General features: G+C 36.5%; 2 protein-coding genes across 3 annotated transcripts; both read right to left on the minus strand.

The window, feature by feature from the left end:
* Positions 1 to 21: 21 nt before the first annotated feature.
* Positions 22 to 15,374, minus strand: LOC146539987 (uncharacterized). The gene is made up of 14 exons (XM_085207668.1): positions 15,106 to 15,374; positions 14,419 to 14,974; positions 13,875 to 13,993; positions 13,122 to 13,275; positions 12,712 to 12,849; positions 6,641 to 6,726; positions 5,233 to 6,499; positions 5,077 to 5,156; positions 4,611 to 4,773; positions 3,575 to 3,711; positions 2,723 to 3,366; positions 2,283 to 2,399; positions 1,842 to 1,949; positions 22 to 346 (listed from the first exon to the last, which is right to left on the minus strand). The coding sequence occupies exons 1-14, from the start codon at positions 15,235 to 15,237 to the stop codon at positions 265 to 267; spliced, it is 3,783 nt and encodes a 1,260-aa protein (XP_085063794.1). The 5' UTR covers positions 15,238 to 15,374; the 3' UTR covers positions 22 to 264.
* A 3,349-nt stretch (positions 15,375 to 18,723) lies between these two features.
* Positions 18,724 to 20,317, minus strand: LOC146539988 (protein N-lysine methyltransferase METTL21D-like). Of its 2 annotated transcripts, none has more exons than XM_085207676.1 (3): positions 19,816 to 20,317; positions 19,602 to 19,716; positions 18,724 to 19,341 (listed from the first exon to the last, which is right to left on the minus strand). In XM_085207676.1, exons 1-3 carry the CDS (start codon positions 20,070 to 20,072, stop codon positions 19,111 to 19,113), a joined length of 603 nt encoding a protein of 200 aa, XP_085063802.1. In that variant the 5' UTR covers positions 20,073 to 20,317; the 3' UTR covers positions 18,724 to 19,110. The 2 variants fall into 2 exon arrangements, with proteins under 2 accessions (XP_085063802.1, XP_085063801.1); XM_085207675.1 differs by having other exon boundaries at positions 19,521 to 19,716; positions 19,816 to 20,309.
* Positions 20,318 to 20,828: the final 511 nt, after the last annotated feature.

Here is a 20,828-nt window from a genome sequence, read left to right on the forward strand (position 1 = left end):
ATTTTAATAAATATGCATATGTAAATTCTATTTATTTTATTATTCGACGTAAGTTACAAAATTATTAAAACTGCCGTTTTGGCTTAATGCGTTTCTTACATTATCAAATAAGTTAATATAAAAAAAACAAACAAATTAACCTTTTGCTAAAAACAATGTCAATACATAAAATACTTCATTTCTAGTGTCCCTAATTTAAAAAAAAATATTTTTCCGTGCAAACGTGATGATGTGAAACTAATAGTTACATCAATCCATGTGAGTTTATTCTTCACACGCTTCTATAACTAACTTGATCGAATCCCTTAACGTATTCCCTTGTTCTACGAACTTTTTGATGAACACCCTAAAAAAAAACCATATGTATAGTAAAGGATTTTTAAAAAACATTTTTAAATAAAGAAAATTTTTTTTAGTATTAATATGTCGAAGGTCATCGTGGCCCAGTGACATCATTATCCGGGGGTATAAAGTGAGTCCTTTTCACCGCTGTTAATACTCAACAAGTAATGTCTAGCATTAGGTTCCCTATATCCTCTATATCCAGATATAGCAGGGTAGGCAGAGGAGCAGAGAGAAGATAAAAGAGAAATCTACATATGGAGTGCAAAGTGATATAAACTACTAGATATAATAATAATGCTTGACAATTGCGGAAACCAAACTAGTTAAACAACTCATAAAAAAGTAATTTTTTTTTCGTATGAATATGAATCCCTCATCATCGTATTCAACACATCTTAAACTACATAAAATACATCATACGATTTAAAAAAACTCATAAATACAACATTAAACAAAATAACATGCTGATACAATTACTATCAATAACAAAATAACGAATAATCCCAGCGACTTAAAGGTTTAATTAATGTTTTTAAAAATATATTTTAAATCCCCGCTCGAGGAATGTGAAATATTTATTTATGTTTATATTTACATGTCTTCACTCTGGTGTCGCGGCGTTGAGTTCTGCCACTCGACACGCAATACCGAATTCGACAGAATCGAGGGAATCGAGGGTAGTATTAAGACATTCTGTCCCAAACGCACCGCCAAATTTTTTTTTGGTATGTCGTCTTACCCGAGCGAAGAAATAAAAATATTTTTTTACCACGAGTGGGGATCGAACCAACAACCATCGCATTTATAGTCAGGCGCTGTACCTGTGTATAATACAGTATAGTTATAATACGGTGAAGTTTAAATTAAATATTCATAACTTGGCACCGGTAGACAAAGCGTATGTCTCGTATATTTGAGCGAAAAATTGTAGTAAAAAGTGCTTCTTATATACATTAAATATCGACTTAACTGCAAGTAAGGAATATCAAAAAGGTAAATATTAAACTATATTAAATAAATAAAATTGTGAGCAATTTAAACAACTTATCTATACTAACAATAAAATCGTAAGAGGGTCGGTATCTGTACTTGGAAGATATTTAAAAAAAAATGTTACTGGGAAACTTAATTAACGTCATAGAACCCTAAACAATGATTTTTAAAATTTTGGTCTGTTTGTCTGTGCGTTTGTAATCGCACAAGATTCGGCTTAACCGATCAAGATGCGGTTTTCACTATTGTATTCTGGCAAGCTTCCGAAAACATATAGGGCTTATTTTATTACAATCGGTTCATAAATAAAAAGATATGTCAATTTAAAGTCAATGTCAATTGCCGTAACAGTTATTTTATACAACTGTTTTACTGAATTGATTGAATCTTTAATTTTCAATTCTTTATTAATATTTCTATTTCAATCGGGCGTAGCCTCGCACGGGCCCACTAATTATTAATATAAAACGAAGATATCAAATAAATAGTATATAAAAACTCACATATATTCTTCAACAACATCATCATTTATAATATTATGCTCTTCTAGACTGTCTATTTGTAGGAGTTCCTTTAATCTAAGCAGGTCGTTTGTATCTCTTGTTAAAATTCTAAAAAAATATATAAAAAAAATTAAACCAGCCACTTCGGAATAAAGATTATCTTCATAAGCGACGGTGGTGGGTTCGATTCCCACTCGGGCAATGAATAATTGTCATTTCCTCGATCTGTAAAAGTGCAACGTGGCGTTGGGTTCCACCACCCAAGACGCAATGTCTAGAAAATTAAGTGATACGTCAAAGACAAATCGTCTTAATACTAAGTTCCCTCTGCTTATCAGGCTATAAGAGGGATACAGTGTGGAACTAAAAAAAGGGTGTAATAACTAAAAGTTTATTTAGTTACTACTACTAGTTCAGTTACTATAAAACTAACAAACATACCTAGTTAACGCATCACACAAACTATTCAAATGTGTAAACGTTTGTTTTCCAACAACTTGTATCTTTGATTTCTTCTCTTTACGATCTTCAGAATTTAACACTTCATATGATTTTGTACTGTAAAGTACGAAAAACGATAAATATTAAATTTCATGGTTTACGCCGCATAGTACAAAATAGACAGAGAAAACTTAAATGTCACGACATTCCATTCTCCGCTTTTCGTTCTTTATCTAGTGGCGAATCTCAACGCCGCGTATTGTCTTCTTACCACAGCAAGGAAATAATGATAACTAATAATGTATGTTTATAATTTTGGATTCATTCGTAAGAAATAAAATATTTTCATTTCTTCGCTCTTGCAAACATCGGAGAATTATGTATCTTGCCAAAACGTTCACTCTGTCGTAAGCCACATAAAGCGTGAAACTTAATCTTACCAAAAACTGTGAATAGCTAAAAACGATATTTTGATTTCATCTTTAATTTTTTCCATGAATAATTTGAAATTTACATTTTTATTTTCTGTGTTATTGTTAAAATGAATTTCGTTTTCTTCATTATTACACTCGTAATCATCGTAATCATTATCATAGAAGTATTCGTCATCTTCATAATCGAGCTCTTCGTTACCGGTATAATCTGACTCGCTTTGAATAAACCAATTGTCTCGCACCGAGTCCGTTTCAGGATGTATATTCTTTAATTTCTCTTCAAATTCTATACATTTAGTAAAATTTCTTATAAATTTAGGTCCTGTAACAGCTATGTTTTCTTTGAGTTCAGTTTCTTTGACAATATTACTTGTATTAATTGTATTTATTTTATTACTTTCTTTATTATTTACCACTTCATTATCATTGGCCACTTCATTATTATTTACCATTTCATTATGGTTTACCAATTGATCATCATTTACTAGTTCATTATTTTTTTCTACTTCCTCGACAGTATTATCTTGTACTTCATTTTTATTGTTCACACAATTATTCCTTAGATTTAAACTCGTGAAGAAAGTAGATTTATTGTCGATGTTCCGAATAAATATAGTCTCTGGAACAGATTTATCTTTATTTTCTTGTTCCTACAATAAAATAAAAACATGAAAATGTAACTTAGAATATAACTTGTATTAACAAGTTATCGCTTGCACAATAACAAGTTATTACAAGCATGTATAAACATAATTTCTTAAAAATTGGGTGGTCCGTGAGAAATGTGTAAACATTGTTACGTTTGCCTACCAGCTATGCGTATAAAAGCGAAATTATAAATTAAAAACCATAATATACCTGTAATAACCTTTTCCTATGGGACCTGAGACGATAATTTGAAGATACATTAGATTTATTGGAGCTTTTTAATTTTGAGGTGCTAACATCAGCTGACGTATCTAAATTTGTATTATTACAATTAGATTCAAACGTTTCTGAAATAAAATAAATATTTTAGTTATAATTATAGTACAATAGTAAAGTAAATAATACAATTAAGGCTGTATTTAGATATATGGGCACAATGGGGCAAGGAGTGAAAGCCCTAATTTTCGTCCGAATGACAGAAGTTTTTCCAAAATCCAAAAAAATATATTTCATAATAATCAGCTTCACGCTGTATCCCGAACCTAGTGTTAAGCACGCAGAGCTCAAAGCCCCGCTTTGCCTCGATACCAGAGCGAAGAAATGGAAATATAAATGTAAATAATTATTTCATTTCCTCGAGTGGGGATTGAACCCACAACCGTCGCATTCGAAGTCACATACTGAGCGCGACCACCCTCATTAAATACTATATTTATGTTCATAATTTCTTAATATAAATTCTGTCTATTGAATGTCAGGCAGGATAGCTGCCACCTAATGTAATAGTAAAATATACCATTGACTTTGAAAAGAGCAACTGTTGAGTTTCTTGCCGGCTCTTCTCAGCAGAACTGCCTTCCGAACCGGTGGTAGCTTTTTGTTGACATGTACATTCGACGAGTCAAAAGTACTTGTAATAGTTTATTTGAATAACGAATATATTTAATTTGAATTTGACTTTTAATATGACGATCTTTAATTAGTTTTGTTAAGGCACCTTGACAATACAATCGATAAGATATAGGCAGTGAACCTAGTATAAAGACTACTGAACCGTTTTCCGATCGATACATTGAATGTGGAATAGCTGAATATAACGCCGCGGTGTATTTTACCAAAGCTGAGACATCAAAATAATTTATTCCGATTATGAGGGGCCGAGCTACCATCACGTTAACATTTAATTTAGTTAAAATTAATAAAATAAATCTTAATATATAATAATCTATTTTTTATTTTGCCTTACCATTTAAAGCATCCGGTTCACTGCATGTTATCTGGTTTTCGATATTAGTATCAGTAAATAGATCGTGATTACTCGGATCTAAGTGTGGGTCTTGAATATCTCTCAACAACTTAGAGAGAGATTGTTCAGCTGTGTGTAGATCCTCAACATTGTTTAAATTACCCTATTGTAAAATAAAAATAGGTTTAAAGTACTATCATTCTATAAAAATACCATTTACACTTGTTTACTCAAAATGAATGCGTACAATTTAGAAATGCAAAAAACCTTTTTTTTTAACTCTACTCTGTATCCCGCATATAGCAAGGTAGACGGTGGAAAACCTAGTATTAAAACACTCCATTCCCCGTTTAATGAGAATAATTAATTCCCCTCAGTGAGAATCGAATTCGCAACATTCGCCTTTACATTCAACATTATTTATGTGATGGAAATATTAATATAATTTTGGAATATTTCAACATACCTGCAGTGTATCAATTACGTACACTCCATAACTATACATTTCCATATATTTTTGCGGGCTAATATCAGTCTTAATTTTTCCTGCAAAACAAGGACTTATTAAATAAATATTACATAAAAAATATTAATTAAAATAAGATTTACAAAAAATATAAACCTCTAGAAGCACCAAATTCAAACAAAACAGAAGACAACTTAGTAGTCGCATCAAATATATCATCGACATTATTAAATTTTCGTTTCACACATTCTGTCGCTTCGTAAATATTCCAAGGCGGTGGCATTGTATCTAAAACGTATGGAGGATCTATTTGCAACACTTGAGTTAGCACTTCCTCCATTATTTGAACAAATCGTGATGTCCACTCATCACATTTCATTTTCAAATATTCCTCCATTGCTTCATCTGTTACTTCAAACATTACATTTTCAATTCTATCTGATATATTCTGCTTTTTTAACTGTCTTGTATCTTCAAATGTTTTCTTCGATTTAGCAATTACTGTGTTTGTTGTTTTTCTTAGTAAATTATCACATTTATTATTACTAGTAAAACTAGCAACAGTAATATTTTCAACCATCACATTTTCGCTTTGATCTGATACTTCGATTTTATCTTCGATATTTTGTTCTTTAGATTGTTCCTTACCTTGAATGAAATTTTCAAATGTATTCGTGGGTTTAGGAATGTCCATGTTTGTTTTTCTTATTAAACTATCACATTTGTTTTTACTTGTTGATTTAGGATCAGTATTGTTTTTGCTAATCAAAACGGATGCCATACACTCTGTAGTAGAATTTGAAACAAGTTGTGCTACTTCATTATGTTCGTCAGTTACTGAATTTTCTGATATTAAACATAAAGTGGATTTAGCTTTCCTTTTGTTTTGTTTTAAATGTTTCATAGTAGCATTTGATTTTACAATATCCAATGAAGTTTGACGTTTTAATTTAATTGATTTTGTTTGATCAAATTCTATTTTATCACTTTGAAGTGTGTCATTGGAATTAAGTTTGTCCTGTTCCACAACCAGATCCGTTGGGCCAGCTTGAATACCAATATCATCAGTTTTCTTTTCCAACGATTTTAACTTGTTTACTATATATTCAAGCATTACTTCATTTTGACCATTTGTTTGGTTTGTTAAATGTTTTTTGTCGTAATTGCTTTCACATTCGTAAGCAGTAGTTTTATTTTCGGCAACTGTATCGGTATTAATTTGTTGATCTAATTTATCTGTATTAGTATCATTTTCTATAGTAATTTTTATATTACGATTCTGTTTAAGAGGAAAATTTTCAAAATTCCATGGAATAATTCTGTGAGATTTAGGATTGTTTAATATATTTTTTAATTCCATTACAGTGTATATCGGAATTGAGCATTCGGTACTGTGTAATTCAATGTCATCAGTCAATAGAACCTAAAATATATAAATTTTTACTATATAATATTTATATTATTATTAGCTAGTTTACTTCTTTCAAACTTTAGTCTGAAAATTTGCTAGTGTTTTAAAAAGTTGTCATTTAACACAATATATAATTTAACATAAATATATTACCACAGGATTGCATTCCTCTATCAACTTTCTACAACATTTGATAATTGCATCTTTATAAGCAACATTTGCTTCAGTGCTATCTTGATCTGAAAACAACATTTGATTTATGAGACAGCTTAGTGTTAAGGCACTCCATGCCCCACTTTTCGCAAAACTTTGCAAAAAATTGCGTGCTGAGTAACAAAACTCAATACTGTGCTTTTTCTAACAGAGTGGGATATGAAAATAATTTAAATACATATAGTTTATTTTGAAAATCTGGATACCTGATGTGGAACTTTAACAGCCTGTCTAAACTATAATCGAAATAAATATACTGCCTTCGGGAAAATTGAACAACATGACAAACACATCAACGATATGTTCTTCTTCCTCCTGGCATTTATCCCGGCTATTGCCAAGGTCTGCCTTCCTACTTAACCTACTCCACTTTGCACGATCTTTTGCGTCCTCGGTGGTTAGACCATTGGCTCTCATGTCCTGCATCACGACATCCAACCAGCGCTTCCTTGGGCGTCCGGGAGGTCGCGCCCCAGGAACTAGTATAGCAAGGCACTTGCGTCCGACATAGTTCTTGGGCCGGCGCGTAACGTGGCCAAACCATCTCAAGCTACGCTCTTGGAGCTTATCCGCTACGTCATGGACCCCAAGACTACCTCGAATGTGTATGCGGTCAGACCGCGTTACGCCGCACATCCACCTCAGCATCTTCATTTCCGTGACGTGAAGCTCCTGATTGTGCCGAGATAGTGCTGGCCAACATTCGCTGCCGTATAAAAGAACCGGTCGGACGATGCTCGTATATCAGCCTCTTGAGCTTGGACGGTATTCTGCGGTCGCAGACCACACCAGTGACCTCCCGCCATTTGGCCCAGGCAGCGCTTATCCGGCCACGGACATCGTGATCGATGCCTCCAGACTCGTGTATAACGAATCTAAGGTACCTGAACTTCTCCGACTTAACGGCTGGCTCAGGACCTATAAGGATGGTGCTCGAGTCCCGGCTCCCGCAGGTCATGTACTCTGTCTTCGACACATTTAGTTTAAGATCGCCGTTCTCAAGAGTACCCTTCCAGAGGTTCACTACGCTCCAGCGTCAGTCGGTTCTCGGAAATGAGTGCTATGTCGTCGGCAAACATCATCAGCCATGGAGGCTGGTCCTGGATGTGGTGAGCCGAGACAGTATCGAGCACTACATTGAATAAGAACGGACTAAGAGCCGAGCCCTGGTGAACCCCCACTGTAATCGGGAAGGGTCTAGTGTCACCAACAGCAGTCCTAACCATAGAAGCGGAATCGTGGTACATGTCTCTGATAATCTCAATATAGGCCTCAGGGATTCCTTTGGATCGCAATGCACTCCAGATACACTGACGAGGCACACAGTCAAAGGCCTTCTGCAAATCTAAAAAGGCCACATGCAGAGCTCTCCTTTTTTCCCTGTATGCCTCCATCACAGTTCTGAGGGCGAAAATTGGCGTCCATGGTGCCCGATCCTGGCTGAAATCCATATTGAGACTCAAAGATAGTACACTCTTGGCGGGGCCTAAAGTCGATCATGCGCTCGAAGAGCTTCATGGTATGACTCATAAGCTTAATGCCCCTATAACTACCACAATCTTGAACACTGCCCCTTCCCTTGTAAATAGGGGTAATAAAGCTAAGCCGCCACTGATGCGGCATCTTACCAGTGTTCAAGATATGGTTAAAAGGTCAGTAAGCATGAACACACCAAGAGAGCCCAACGATTTCCACGCTTCGATCGGAATGTCGTCAGGTCCCACCGCTTTTCCGTTCTTCATGCGTCGAAGACAATTACGAGTTTCGTCAAGGGTTATTGGGGCAATAAGTCCGAGGTTAGGCGGTGGGTCGTGATGAAGACTGCATGGGTGCTGAGTATTCAGCAACTCCTGGAAGTAGCTTCTCCACCTCTCCTTCACAGAGGCATGACTACAGAGCAGCGTGCCCGGGGAATCCCTGACGAAAAGACATTTTGCGATATCTTGCGTCACTTTATCCCGGGAACGTGCCAGTTTGTAAATGAGCTTCTGCCCCTCCACAGTTTCAAGTTCATCATATAATGGTGACAAACTCTCACTGCGGGCTCTGGCTACAGCTCTTTTACTGGCACGTTTAGCTACTGTGTACTCCAGTCTGTCTTCAGGAGAGTTGGATTCCTGCCACTTCTTAAAGGCAGCCTTCTTTTCACGAGTCACCTCCTGGACCTCGTCATTCCACCACCATGTCTCCTTGTCGATGACACGTCCTCCCCTAGAAACGCCAAGAACTCGCCTGCCTGCCGCAATGATTGCCGACTGAGCCCGATCCCAAGCATCCTGAGCAGTCTCGGTGTTAGTCGAAAGATTATGACTTTTCACCTCTGCCAGGAAGTCGGTCTGCATCGGTCCATTCAGCAACCACCACTTGATACGAGGCCTACGTTTCTCGGCTACTTTCTTCTTCGGAGTGACGTTAAAGTTCATGACAAGAAGACGATGTTGGGCCGTTAGGCTTTCGCCTGGAATGACCTTACAGTTAGTTACCCTGCCTATATGACACCTTCTTCTTCTTCTTCCTGGCATTAATCCCGGCTATTACCGGGGTCTGCCTTCCTACTTAACCTACTCCACTTTGCACGATCTTTTGCGTCCTCGGTGGTTAGACCATTGGCTCTCATGTCCTGCATCACGACATCCAACCAGCGCTTCCTTGGGCGTCCGGGAGGTCGCGCCCCAGGAACTTGTATAGCAAGGCACTTGCGTCCGACATAGTTCTTAGGCCGGCGCGTAACGTGGCCAAACCATCTCAAGCGACGCTCTTGGAGCTTATCCGCTACGTCACGGACCCCAAGACTACCTCGAATGAATGTGTTGCGTATGCGGTCAGACCGCGTTACGCCGCACATCCACCTCAGCATCTTCATTTCCGTGACGTGAAGCTCCTGAGTGTGCCGAGATAGTGCTGGCCAACATTCGCTGCCGTATAAAAGAACCGGTCGGACGATGCTCTTGTATATCAGCCCCTTGAGCTTGGGCGGTATTCTGCGGTCGCAGACCACACCAGTGACCTCCCGCCATTTGGCCCAGGCAGCGCTTATCCGGCCATGGACATCGTGGTCGATGCCTCCAGACTCGTGCATAACGGATCCAAGGTACCTGAACTTCTCCGACTTAACGGCTAGCTCAGGACCTATAAGGATGATGCTCGAGTCCCGGCTCCCGCAGGCCATGTACTCTGTCTTCGACACATTTAGTTTAAGACCGCCGTTCTCAAGCGTACCCTTCCAGAGGTTCACTTTACGCTCCAGCGTCAGTCGGTTCTCGGCAATGAGTGCTATGTCGTCGGCATACATCATCAGCCATGGAGGCTGGTCCTGGATGTGAGCCGAGACAGTATCGAGCACTACATTAAATAAGAACGGACTAAGAGCCGAGCCCTGGTGAACCCCCACTGTAATCGGGAAGGGTCTAGTGTCGCCAACAGCAGTCCTAATCATAGAAGCGGAATCGTGGTACATGCCCCTGATAATCTCAATATAGGCCTCAGGGATCCCTTTGGATCGCAATGCCCACCAGATACACTGACGAGGCACACAGTCAAAGGCCTTCTGCAGATCTAAAAAGGCCACGTGCAGAGCTCTCCTTTTTTCCCTGTATGCCTCCATCAAAGTTCTGAGGGCGAAAATGGCGTCCATGGTGCCCGATCCTGGCTGAAATCCATATTGAGACTCAGAGACAGTACACTCTCGGCGGAGCCTGAGGTCGATCATGCGCTCGAAGAGCTTCATGGTATGACTCATAAGCTTAATGCCTCTATAACTACCACAATCTTGAACACTGCCCCTTCCCTTGTAAATAGGGGTAATAAAGCTAAGCCGCCACTGATGCGGCATCTTACCAGTGTTCAAGATATGGTTAAAAAGGTCAGTAAGCATGAGCACACCAAGAGAGCCCAACGATTTCCACGCTTCGATCGGGATGTCGTCAGGTCCCACCGCTTTTCCGTTCTTCATGCGTCGAAGGCAATTACGTGTTTCGTCAAGGGTTATTGGGGCAATAAGTCCGAGGTTAGGCGGTGGGTCGTGATGAAGACTGCATGGGTGCTGAGTATTCAGCAACTCCTGGAAGTAGCTTCTCCACCTCTCCTTCACAGAGTCATGATTACAGAGCAGCGTGCCCTGGGAGTCTCTGACGCAAAGACATTTTGCGATATCTTGCGTCACTTTATCCCGGGAACGTGCCAGTTTGTAAATGAGCTTCTGCCCCTCCACAGTTTCAAGTTTATCATACAATGGTGACAAACTCTCACTGCGGGCTCTGGCTACAGCTCTTTTACTGGCACGTTTAGCTACTGTGTACTCCAGTCTGTCTTCAGGAGAGTTGGATTCCTGCCACTTCTTAAAGGCAGCCTTCTTTTCACGAGTCACCTCCTGGACCTCGTCATTCCACCACCATGTCTCCTTGTCGATGACACGTCCTCCCCTAGAAACGCCAAGAACTCGCCTGCCTGCCGCAATGATTGCCGACTGAGCCCGATCCCAAGCATCCTGAGCAGTCTCGGTGTTAGTCGAAAGATTATGACTTTTCACCTCTGCCAGGAAGTCGGTCTGCATCGGTCCATTCAGCAACCACCACTTGATCCGAGGCCTACGTTTCTCGGCTACTTTCTTCTTCGGAGTGACGTTAAAGTCCATGACAAGAAGACGATGTTGGGCCTTTAGGCTTTCGCCTGGAATGACCTTACAGTTAGTTACCCTGCCCATATGACACCGTCTGGCCAATAAGTAGTCTATTTGAGTTGAGTGGGACCCGCACTTATACGTGATAAGGTGCTGAGAATTCTTTTGGAAGAACGTATTCACGACGGCCAGATCAGACGCAATACAGGTTCTCAGAATGTTTTCTCCCTCTGCATTGCGAAGACCGTGCCCAAAACCCCCGTGAACACGTTCATACGGCTCAGCAGCCCTACCGACGTGCCCGTTCAAGTCCCCCCCAACTAAGACCACTTCGGTAGGCGGCACAGCAAGTAGCACCCCTTCATACTGCTCCCAGAATGTCTCCTTTCCGGCCGCGCTACATCCCGCCTGGGGAGCATAAGCACTGATTAAGTTTGTGATAACGCCCTCAATCAGTACCTTCACTCGCATCAAGCGGTCGGAGCGACGGTCAACTTCAAGGAGCCATTCTGAAGCTCTTTAGGAAGCACTACCGCTACACCGTTTCTACCCGAAGGTGACGCAGTGTATATAAGCCGATAACCCTGTCCGATGTTACGGGACTTATTGCCCTTCCAGCGAGTTTCCTGGAGGAAAGCACACTGGACCCGACGTCTCATGAGTACATCTGCGAGTTCCCTGCATCGTCCGGTTAGAGAGCCAATATTCCACGTTGCAAAGCGGAGTTTCCGTCTGGGTACTTGCGTCTTTAACCGTGCCCGTACTTGACACGGTAGCCCTTGCCCACTTGTCGCAGGTGTAGGGCGATGTGCCTGCGCGTCGTGAACAATATGTCACCATATCATCACATCAACTATATGTTAACACCCGGTATCGTTGGGTACGCTGATGACAGCACGGTTGTTGAAAAATATCTGTCCAATGCAAAGGCCAGCCGGATCGTAATCCAGTCTTGTCGAGAGTCTATGATCGATCGTCTGAACCTGGAACTTCAGGGCGTCTCTGAATGGGGTGATGCCAATCTTGTCAGGTTTAACGCTACCAAAACTCAGGCGTGCTTATTCTGCGCAAAACGCAGCCCTTTCGATCTTACTCAAACTTTCCGAGATGTACCCGTGCCGATAGCTGACCATCTTGAGCTTCTTGGCATGAACATTACGTCAGATTTGAACTTTGGACGTTACATCGAGTCGTTGGCTACAACTGCAGCTAAAAAAGGAGCACCTCCGCACGGTGCAGGTGGTAACGGTTAAGGTCTATTTTATACCGATAGGTATATTATTGAAGACTTTGCCTTGGACCTGTCTTCATACAAACCCTACAAAAGGCCGGGTTCCTTTGAACCCAACATCTATAAAGAAAGAGAAACATAATAAAAATACATATAACATACCAATAGTAGCGACATTTTCATCTACTTTCTCAGATATAAAATATGCAGCTCTATGGGACTGAGTGCATAATCGTGAATTTGTAGCCACTTTGATTTTGTTCATAACCTGTTGTGGTATCATCAAACGGCATTGACAGTCTGAAATACACAATAAAGATACATATTATATCATAAAAATATTTACACATTTTTATAGTTAATTCTATAGAAAGAAACTGAAGAGACTGCTCATTTTCTGGTGTTATATACAATGTTTAGTATTCATTAGTAAGTTAAGTTTTCTGATCCTATTCAAATATTCACTTAAAGAAGAAAATTTAAAGACCTTATTTTTAATAACCACAATTAAAATATAATTAATATGTTATAAATAAAGTTAGAATAAAAAAAATGTTCTTAATTTTACTTACCAGATTTCATTAAAATATTAATAAAATTAACATGGTTTAAGAATACATTAGAATCAGCAACAATGTACCAGGAACTAGTATCTTCCACTTGTAATAAGCTTTTCAAGGAATTTGTATCTATTTTTGTAATATTTGCTTGACTGTTCAAATTTCTCTATTTAAAAATATATGTATATCACTATTAAAATCATGTAAATTAATTATATTTTGATTTCAATTGTACAAAAGGATTAATTTTTTTTTAACATTTTTGAGTTCATATATTGTTTTTGTCATGATTTAAATCTAAAGTTATCTTTTAACAATTATATATTAATAACATAACAATCTAACTTATTGTGTATTAAATAAGCAAGAGGCTGTTATAACTCAGTGGCATACAGTATGCCAGTAAATGGGATGAAAAAATGTTATAAAATATTCTTTTTTAGAAAACAAAAATATGGATGTAGAATATGTTCAGCAAGCAACTCTTAGGAACTCAATTTTTTTTTCCTAAGTAAGTGGAAAGTGTAAGTGCAGAGAGAACCTGGAAACCTAGTGTTAATGTTAAGTCACTCCATTCCCATTAAGACACTACTGTTTTCCACTTTAATATTAAATATTTTGTTTCTTTGAGAAGGAATCTAATCCACAACCTGTGGTGCACTTGTACCTCTGTGCCATCACAAGTTGCAAAACATTAAAACATTATAAAATATAAAATGTAAATATTGTTTGTATAATATTGATAAATATTTAGATGAAACCCACTTGTAACCAATAACCATCATCAATATCATAAGTTATTGTCTCATTTTTTGTTTCATATAACAACTGACTGTTACTACTACTATGTTCTCCAAATTGTTCAAAATTGTAATCCTGAGATTCTAAAAAAAAGAAATTATATTTAAATAAATACTGCATGCTGTACATGCCCCATATAGCAGGGTAGACAGAAGAAGCTTAGTGTTAAGATTCATTATTAAAGTAAGTATTACTCATCTGCTTTACTTTTGTTTTCTAATAATAACATTATTTTAAAAATAATATCTAATATACAACAAAGTGTGCCAAACTACAATAGTGAAAACTGCCAATTTAAATTGGCTAAGCCGTTTCTGAGATTTGCATGAACAAACATAGAGACAAACAGATTTAAATTTTATATTGCATGTTTCATTTTTGGTTCTAAAATCTCCAATCTCCAATGACGTTTTTTCTTATATATTTTCCATATAAGCCACTAGTCTGTTACAATTTTATTATAAGTATAGATAATATTGAAAAAGGTGATTAATAACTTAATACAAACCATCTGTACGATTTCTTCTCTTAGTTTTCAAAAATGTTCTCAAATCATTGTTATCTAAAAATTGCCTTTTTTTTTTATAAAAATGTTTTTTTGATAATATTCCATAGTTTCTATTAAAAGTTCTTGTTGGTGATGGATTTAATTTGACATTTGAATCACAAATATTTTTAAATCTATTTGATAGAGACATAGAAGTTCTTGATGGTACATAATTATCATTGTTCATCAGTAAATTTGATTGACTTATATTGGAAGGAGCATCAAAGATGGATTGAGAAGTTGCATTCCATACACTAGCACTAATTGTTGCAATAGGTAAATTAAACTGTATTGGTGCTAGTTGAGTGTATGGCAGTAAGTCATGTTTCTCTTGCGGTTTGGAAAAACTATTATTTATAACTTGTTTATTATATATTTTTGGTTGCATCAATTGGTGGACCGGAATATGTTTCTGAGGATTAGAATCTTGAGGTGAATTAGATGGTTCTGGACAGTTAACGCTTTTAAAATCTGGATGCTTTTCTAGCGCCTTTGTAGTACTTTTTGCTTTTTCTATCTGTAAATAATATTATTATTTATACATATATATATATTTTTTCTCGAAACATAATTTCGGTAAATATGAACCCCACGGATATTATAGATTCTATTAGTTGATATCATGAATTAAAATATTATTAAATTCACCTCAGGTTCACTTAAATTCCATACTGCCTTGCCACTTAACGTGTTAAAGTAATAAATTCGGCCTGAATGTGATTTAGAGCGACATACAATCCACGAATCGCCCGCTGATTTTACAATTTCACTCACTGACATAATATTTTCAATAATCAATATGTTTCACACTTCAAAATATTGTTTATATTACTGAATACTTCAACAATGAGTTTTTTAATTTTTTTATAAAAATATAAACCTTATTGCCTATTAGTGTTGCCGATCGATAGTCGACTATCGATAGGCTATCGATATTCTATCGATAGTTGTCCGATAGTAGGACTATCGATATTTTCGATAGTATCGATAGTATCGATACTATCGATTATTGTGAACTATCGATCGCATGCTAAGTTGCAATAGTAAAAGTAAAGTAAGTAAAATATTCTTTATTGCACACCAAATAATTAATTACAAATGTGTTTATAATGATACAAAAAACAGCACAATAGGCGGCCTTATTGCTAAGCCAGCTATCTCTCCCAGGCAACCTTCGGATAGAGGAGAGCATTAATTAAATTAGGAGGGGTGTACTCAATAAATCTGATTACTAAATAAAATATATAAATGGGCAAATATATAGGCATATACACACATACATTTATACATACACATACATAAATACATATATACAAACACACCTACATACACATATACATATATAATAAGATTTTGTGGGAACAGCAAACGTATTAATTAAATTAAATTTGTCAACTATACTTAAGATTCTCAAAGTGTCAAATAATATTCCTTCAGCCGTTTTTTAAAGGTCATTAAAGTTCGAGATTGCCTTATTTTAACGGGTAAAGAGTTCCACAAGCGAACAGATTTAACAGAAAAGGAATTTGTGAAGAAGGAAGAAGAGTGGCAAGGGAATTTAAGAGATAATGTGTATTGGGAGCGAAGGGGGAAATTATGTGATTAACATAAAAATTTAAATCGTTCTTTGAGGTATGAAGGGGAAGATGGATTAAACAGAACGTTATACAGAAGACAAAGAACAAGAGTATTCCAGCGAAATCGAATAGGGAGCCACTTGAGCTTTTTACGAAATTTGGCAATATGATCGTATTTGCGGCGTCCGAAGATGAACCTTACGCAGACGTTGTGGAGACGCTCGAGTTTATTTAATTGCTCCTCCTTTAGGTCAAGGTAACAACAATCGGCATAATCAAGAATTGGTAGTAGGAGTGATTGTGCCAGCACAACTTTAGTAGGGATGGGTAGAAAGTTACGTAATCGACGTAATGATGCGACAGCTGAAAAAACTTTCCTGCTTACTTTACAAATTTGTGGCTTCCACGATAGATGTTGGTCGAATATAATTCCTAAATTCTTAACTTTCTCAGTAATAGAATCAATAGTATCTTTCTTTTCACCAAAATATGAAAATACAAAAGAAATGTAACAAAAATGTTTCTTGTTCCCTTCATTTCATCTTGTAGCTATGCTTAAGAATCATATTCAATACTATCGCGAATTAGCATACAATCGATAGTCCAAAACAATCGATAGTATCGATACTATCGAAAATATCGATACTATTGTCCTATCGATCGCATAGGCTTTTTTAGATTAAAACTATCGATTGCGAAACAATCGATAGTTTGGCAACGCTATTGCCTATAATATAATAACTGTGCGTAATTTAATCTGTGATAAAAAACAAGTTACTCCTTATTTGGTAGGCCGTTTATACGCTTGTAATGGCTAGGCAAACACACACGTTCCAGCCTTCTCAAACGTTCCATCTATATGCCTTGTGCTTGTTTCCATCTATATGGATCCTGACATGGGATCTGCGCTCGTGATTTTTTTCATCAATATAGCTCAATAATAAGGCTTTAGTAACGTATAAAAGTTAAAACGGTTAGTCTATATACCTTGGAAACAAGATAATTCGATAAATTAATAAATTTCTAAAAAGTTTAATTTTAGTAAAAACTACCAAGTGTTGTAGCGGTTGTAGTAAAAATACTGGTGATTTTTTTCGAGAAACAAATCACATCCGTTCGACACGAACTCATGACTGAGGTCAGAGACTAAATTCGCACCAATGTGCTATCACGTCGCAAGCGCTTGGTTTGACCTTTGTTCAAAGACTGACACTGGTCCCGATTGGCGACAAGCACTCGAAAGCTGTCACAATCCTCGTGAAACACCCTGCGTTTGCCCTGCTTTTTTGGAAAGACGCTTGTGATGGTCAAAGTTTGGCAAATTTCGGCAAGCGTCTATGCGGTCTATCTATGATATTCCTGACGATAACTGATTATGATTTCAAATTTACCGCCAATAGCCTTTTACTAGGCTACAATCTCGTTAGTTTCTAAACTGAAATAAAACGTTAAATGTAACTTTAGTAAACTTCTTATTTCAGCATTTATAAGAAATCCGATAACCCAAGATCCCAGGACCACCGGAGCTACGTCAATTTAGCAAAGCCAATTTTGCGGTCTACAACTGTAAAAGCGTTGTTACAAAAAGTAAAGTACAGACAACTGGAATAATAATAATGTTAACTTATTTTCTCTAACTTACTAATATCCGCCACATGCTGTGCATGGCGAGTGGAAGTGAGCGAAGCTATATTGCTCGAAATATAGCGAAATTTTCTGTTTTGTCCGCTCGCGCTGAGTTAGGTTAATCAAAGTTCAATGCACGTGAATTTTAAAACGTTCCACAGCTTAACTCTATGGGACACATCTCGACCATTTACTCAAAAACTACAATTACGAATATGACTAAACTACTTTGCTGGGATCACCGTGTCGTCCACAACGTACCTGAAAATTTTCAGAGATGTAGGTTTAACGGTCTAGGAGGAGGAGCATTACAACAAAATATATTTTTCACCAGTAAGAATGAAGAAAGTAATGGATTATTATTTTATCTCTATATATAATACTAGCGGCCCGCTCGCGGTTTCACCCGCGTGTACTATGTTATTATTAATTTCTGTCTCCATGACTACGACGTGACGTCTATGCATAATTTGAGGCTCCTAGCATTTGTAGTAACGAAGTTTCATACAAACTTTCGACCCCAAAAACAACCCCTTAGAAGTCGAATATTGCAAATTCCCGTCTTAGCGAGCATCTACGTCCTATAAATAACTCCTATGCAAAATTTGAGATTCCTAGCACTTGTAATTTCTGAGATTTCGTGATGAGTGAGTGACCTTTCGATTTTATATATATAGACTAGCGGACGCGCGCAGCTTCGCTAGCTTATTTAGGGGTGAATTCTAATAAACCATGAAATATGTGTTCAATGAAATATTTTTAAGAGTCTTAATTTCAAATTTTATAAAAATCGGTGGCAATTTGAAGATTTTTCCATACAAACTTTCAACCCCTATCTCACCCCTTTAGGGTTAAAATTTTACAAAATCCCTTCTTAGTGGATGTCCAGATTACGAAAGTAAACATCTGTCCAAATTTCACGTTTCTACGCACAGCGGTTACGGCTGTGCGTGCGTCTTACCTCAGTCAGTGAGGACAAGTCCTTTTATACTTATATATAGATAGACTAGCTATACTTTTATTATATAGAGAGATACTTTAGCTAAAATAAAACTTCAAAAAAACTTTAACATCATTTATTCTGTCAACTATTTTAAAGTACCTAAATTGGAAGCCAGTTGTGCTTAATAATTATAAATTTCAAAAACTATATGCCGTTTTACATGCCTTTATGTATGCTCTATTATTTATTGTTAATTACATGGAGGAAATAATGTTATTGTTTATAATAGTGTAGAAAATTGTTTCTTTATGAGTTATAAATAGTTGAGATCCATATATTATAATAGTACCTTATATACAAGTTTTTTTAATATACACAAAACATTTTATTATAAATAAATGACTAATAAAGTAAATACTACATATAGTATGGTTGTAGTTACTGCTTGTGTCCATCACATTTTGTGCTAAATGCTTTGGGTCACCATAGATCGTAACTGTATAAATATCATTTTTTTATCATCTTTAATAAAAGTATATCAGTGCTTCTGTAATTTGAATGTTGTTGTTCTTCTGGAATTTTCTCAATGTAAAAACACTCTGCAAGCTTCTCATAAAATGTTTTCCACAACTTTTTTTGAATTTCTGTGTCTCTTAATTCCTGAGTCAGGTATATCGTTGGTTTTTTCTTTACTGAATTATTTAAGCACTGTAGAGTTTCGATCAGCGGGTTAATAGCCTGATAATATAATAAAAGTTATTGATTATAGTAAATGATATAGTAATCATGAAAAACAATAAGCAATATACATAAGCTAAATAATGTGGATTAGTTATTAAAACTAAAATTAGAACTATCAAAAGCCTACTTATTCTAAGACTAGCAATCAATGTCAGAAAATTATTGTTAGTTATTACATCTTCATAGTATACACAGTCAGCTAAAACAATCATATCAAACTCCTGTTTATGTATTTCAGAATTTTTATCACCCCATACTAGTGATTCTGCTATGGCATATCCTCCCATACTAGCAATTTTCTGTTTATTTTCAGATATGTTCAATCGCAATAAAGGCAGTGCTTCTGGTAAGTCTGTCAGTGTAACTTGAGCTCTAAAACAAATAAAATATAAATTAAAAAGTTTTCATTACAATGTAATTATATAAATATGGAATATATTAAAAAGGCAGATGTTAATGGATATTGCTAACCCTAGTGTAGCTGCAGTAAGTCCTACAACTCCCAGACCAGATCCCAGCTCCAAGACCCTTATTCCGCTTAAGAAATCTGGTTTTGACTGACACATAGTTTCAAGATACTTAGCTAGAACCAGTGAAGCGTCCCAAACAACACAATTGACGTCGCCTTCCAGTTTCTGATATATTTTTAAAGTTTTTAAGCATACTTCAATATCTATTTCTCTGGGAAATAAATCACTTAATTGAAAAGAAGGGCTTCTGTGGGACATATTATTATTTTATTAGTTACAAATCAATACAAATAATATTAAGCTTCTTATACAAATAGCATTAAACCAAAATTAACTTATTTAAATGAAAACGATAACGAACACACTGTGTGTGCCGGTAGAAAATTTTGAATTAGTAAAAACAAGAAATCGTCGATATTTTTAATTAATTAATATAAATCACAGTCAAATTAAATCAAAAGTCAATCACAGATTAGCAACGAATGATATAACTATTAATTGTTTAATATTGTCAACCCTGCTTAGACCACAGATGTATAAAAATATCAAATCAATAAAAATCACTTCATTCATCTCGTGTCAAAAACTTTATAATAAAGCTACGGTAATAGTACTTAAAAACGACAAGAGCCTTGTCAACATTAGGAATATGGTTTCGTAACTACTTAATACTTTAATAATTATTAAGTAGTTACGAATTATGCTACGCTCGTTTGCCTGGTCTTTGCCATAAAAAAATAACTAAATCATATTGCAAACTCTTTCGATTCTTCTCGGATCGATATATCTTGAAGCTTCCAGCTTCTTATCATCATTCATTTTAGCAACGACTAGAACAAGCTCAGAACCCCTAAGCACTAGCGTGTTGGTAATTCGATTCTTAATACGCTGATCCACTAGGTCATCCAAATTAATCTCCGTCCAATTATATTTTTCTCTTCGGTTTGTATGTATAGGTACATGTAAATTTTAATTAAAAATCGTCTCGTTATATAACATCCACAAAATATGGCC

Source organism: Heliconius melpomene, chromosome 3, assembly GCF_056956725.1.
Source record: "Heliconius melpomene rosina isolate 202511_hmr_F chromosome 3, ASM5695672v1, whole genome shotgun sequence".
Classification (NCBI taxonomy): domain Eukaryota; kingdom Metazoa; phylum Arthropoda; class Insecta; order Lepidoptera; family Nymphalidae; genus Heliconius; species Heliconius melpomene.

Excerpts from the sequence above, each read along its gene's own strand:
- LOC146539987 (XM_085207668.1), bottom strand. The coding sequence starts at position 15,237 with ATGTCAGTGAGTGAAATTGTAAAATCAGCGGGCGATTCGTGGATTGTA. Across the intron at positions 4,774-5,076 it reads ACGTAATTGATACACTGCAG|GGTAATTTAAACAATGTTGA; the intron begins GTATGTTGAAAT and ends ATTTTACAATAG. Across the intron at positions 1,950-2,282 it reads TTGTGTGATGCGTTAACTAG|AATTTTAACAAGAGATACAA; the intron begins GTATGTTTGTTA and ends ATATTTTTTTAG.
- LOC146539988 (XM_085207675.1), bottom strand. The coding sequence starts at position 20,072 with ATGTCCCACAGAAGCCCTTCTTTTCAATTAAGTGATTTATTTCCCAGA. Across the intron at positions 19,717-19,815 it reads CTTACTGCAGCTACACTAGG|AGCTCAAGTTACACTGACAG; the intron begins GTTAGCAATATC and ends TATTTGTTTTAG. Across the intron at positions 19,342-19,520 it reads ACTGTGTATACTATGAAGAT|GCTATTAACCCGCTGATCGA; the intron begins GTAATAACTAAC and ends TTATATTATCAG.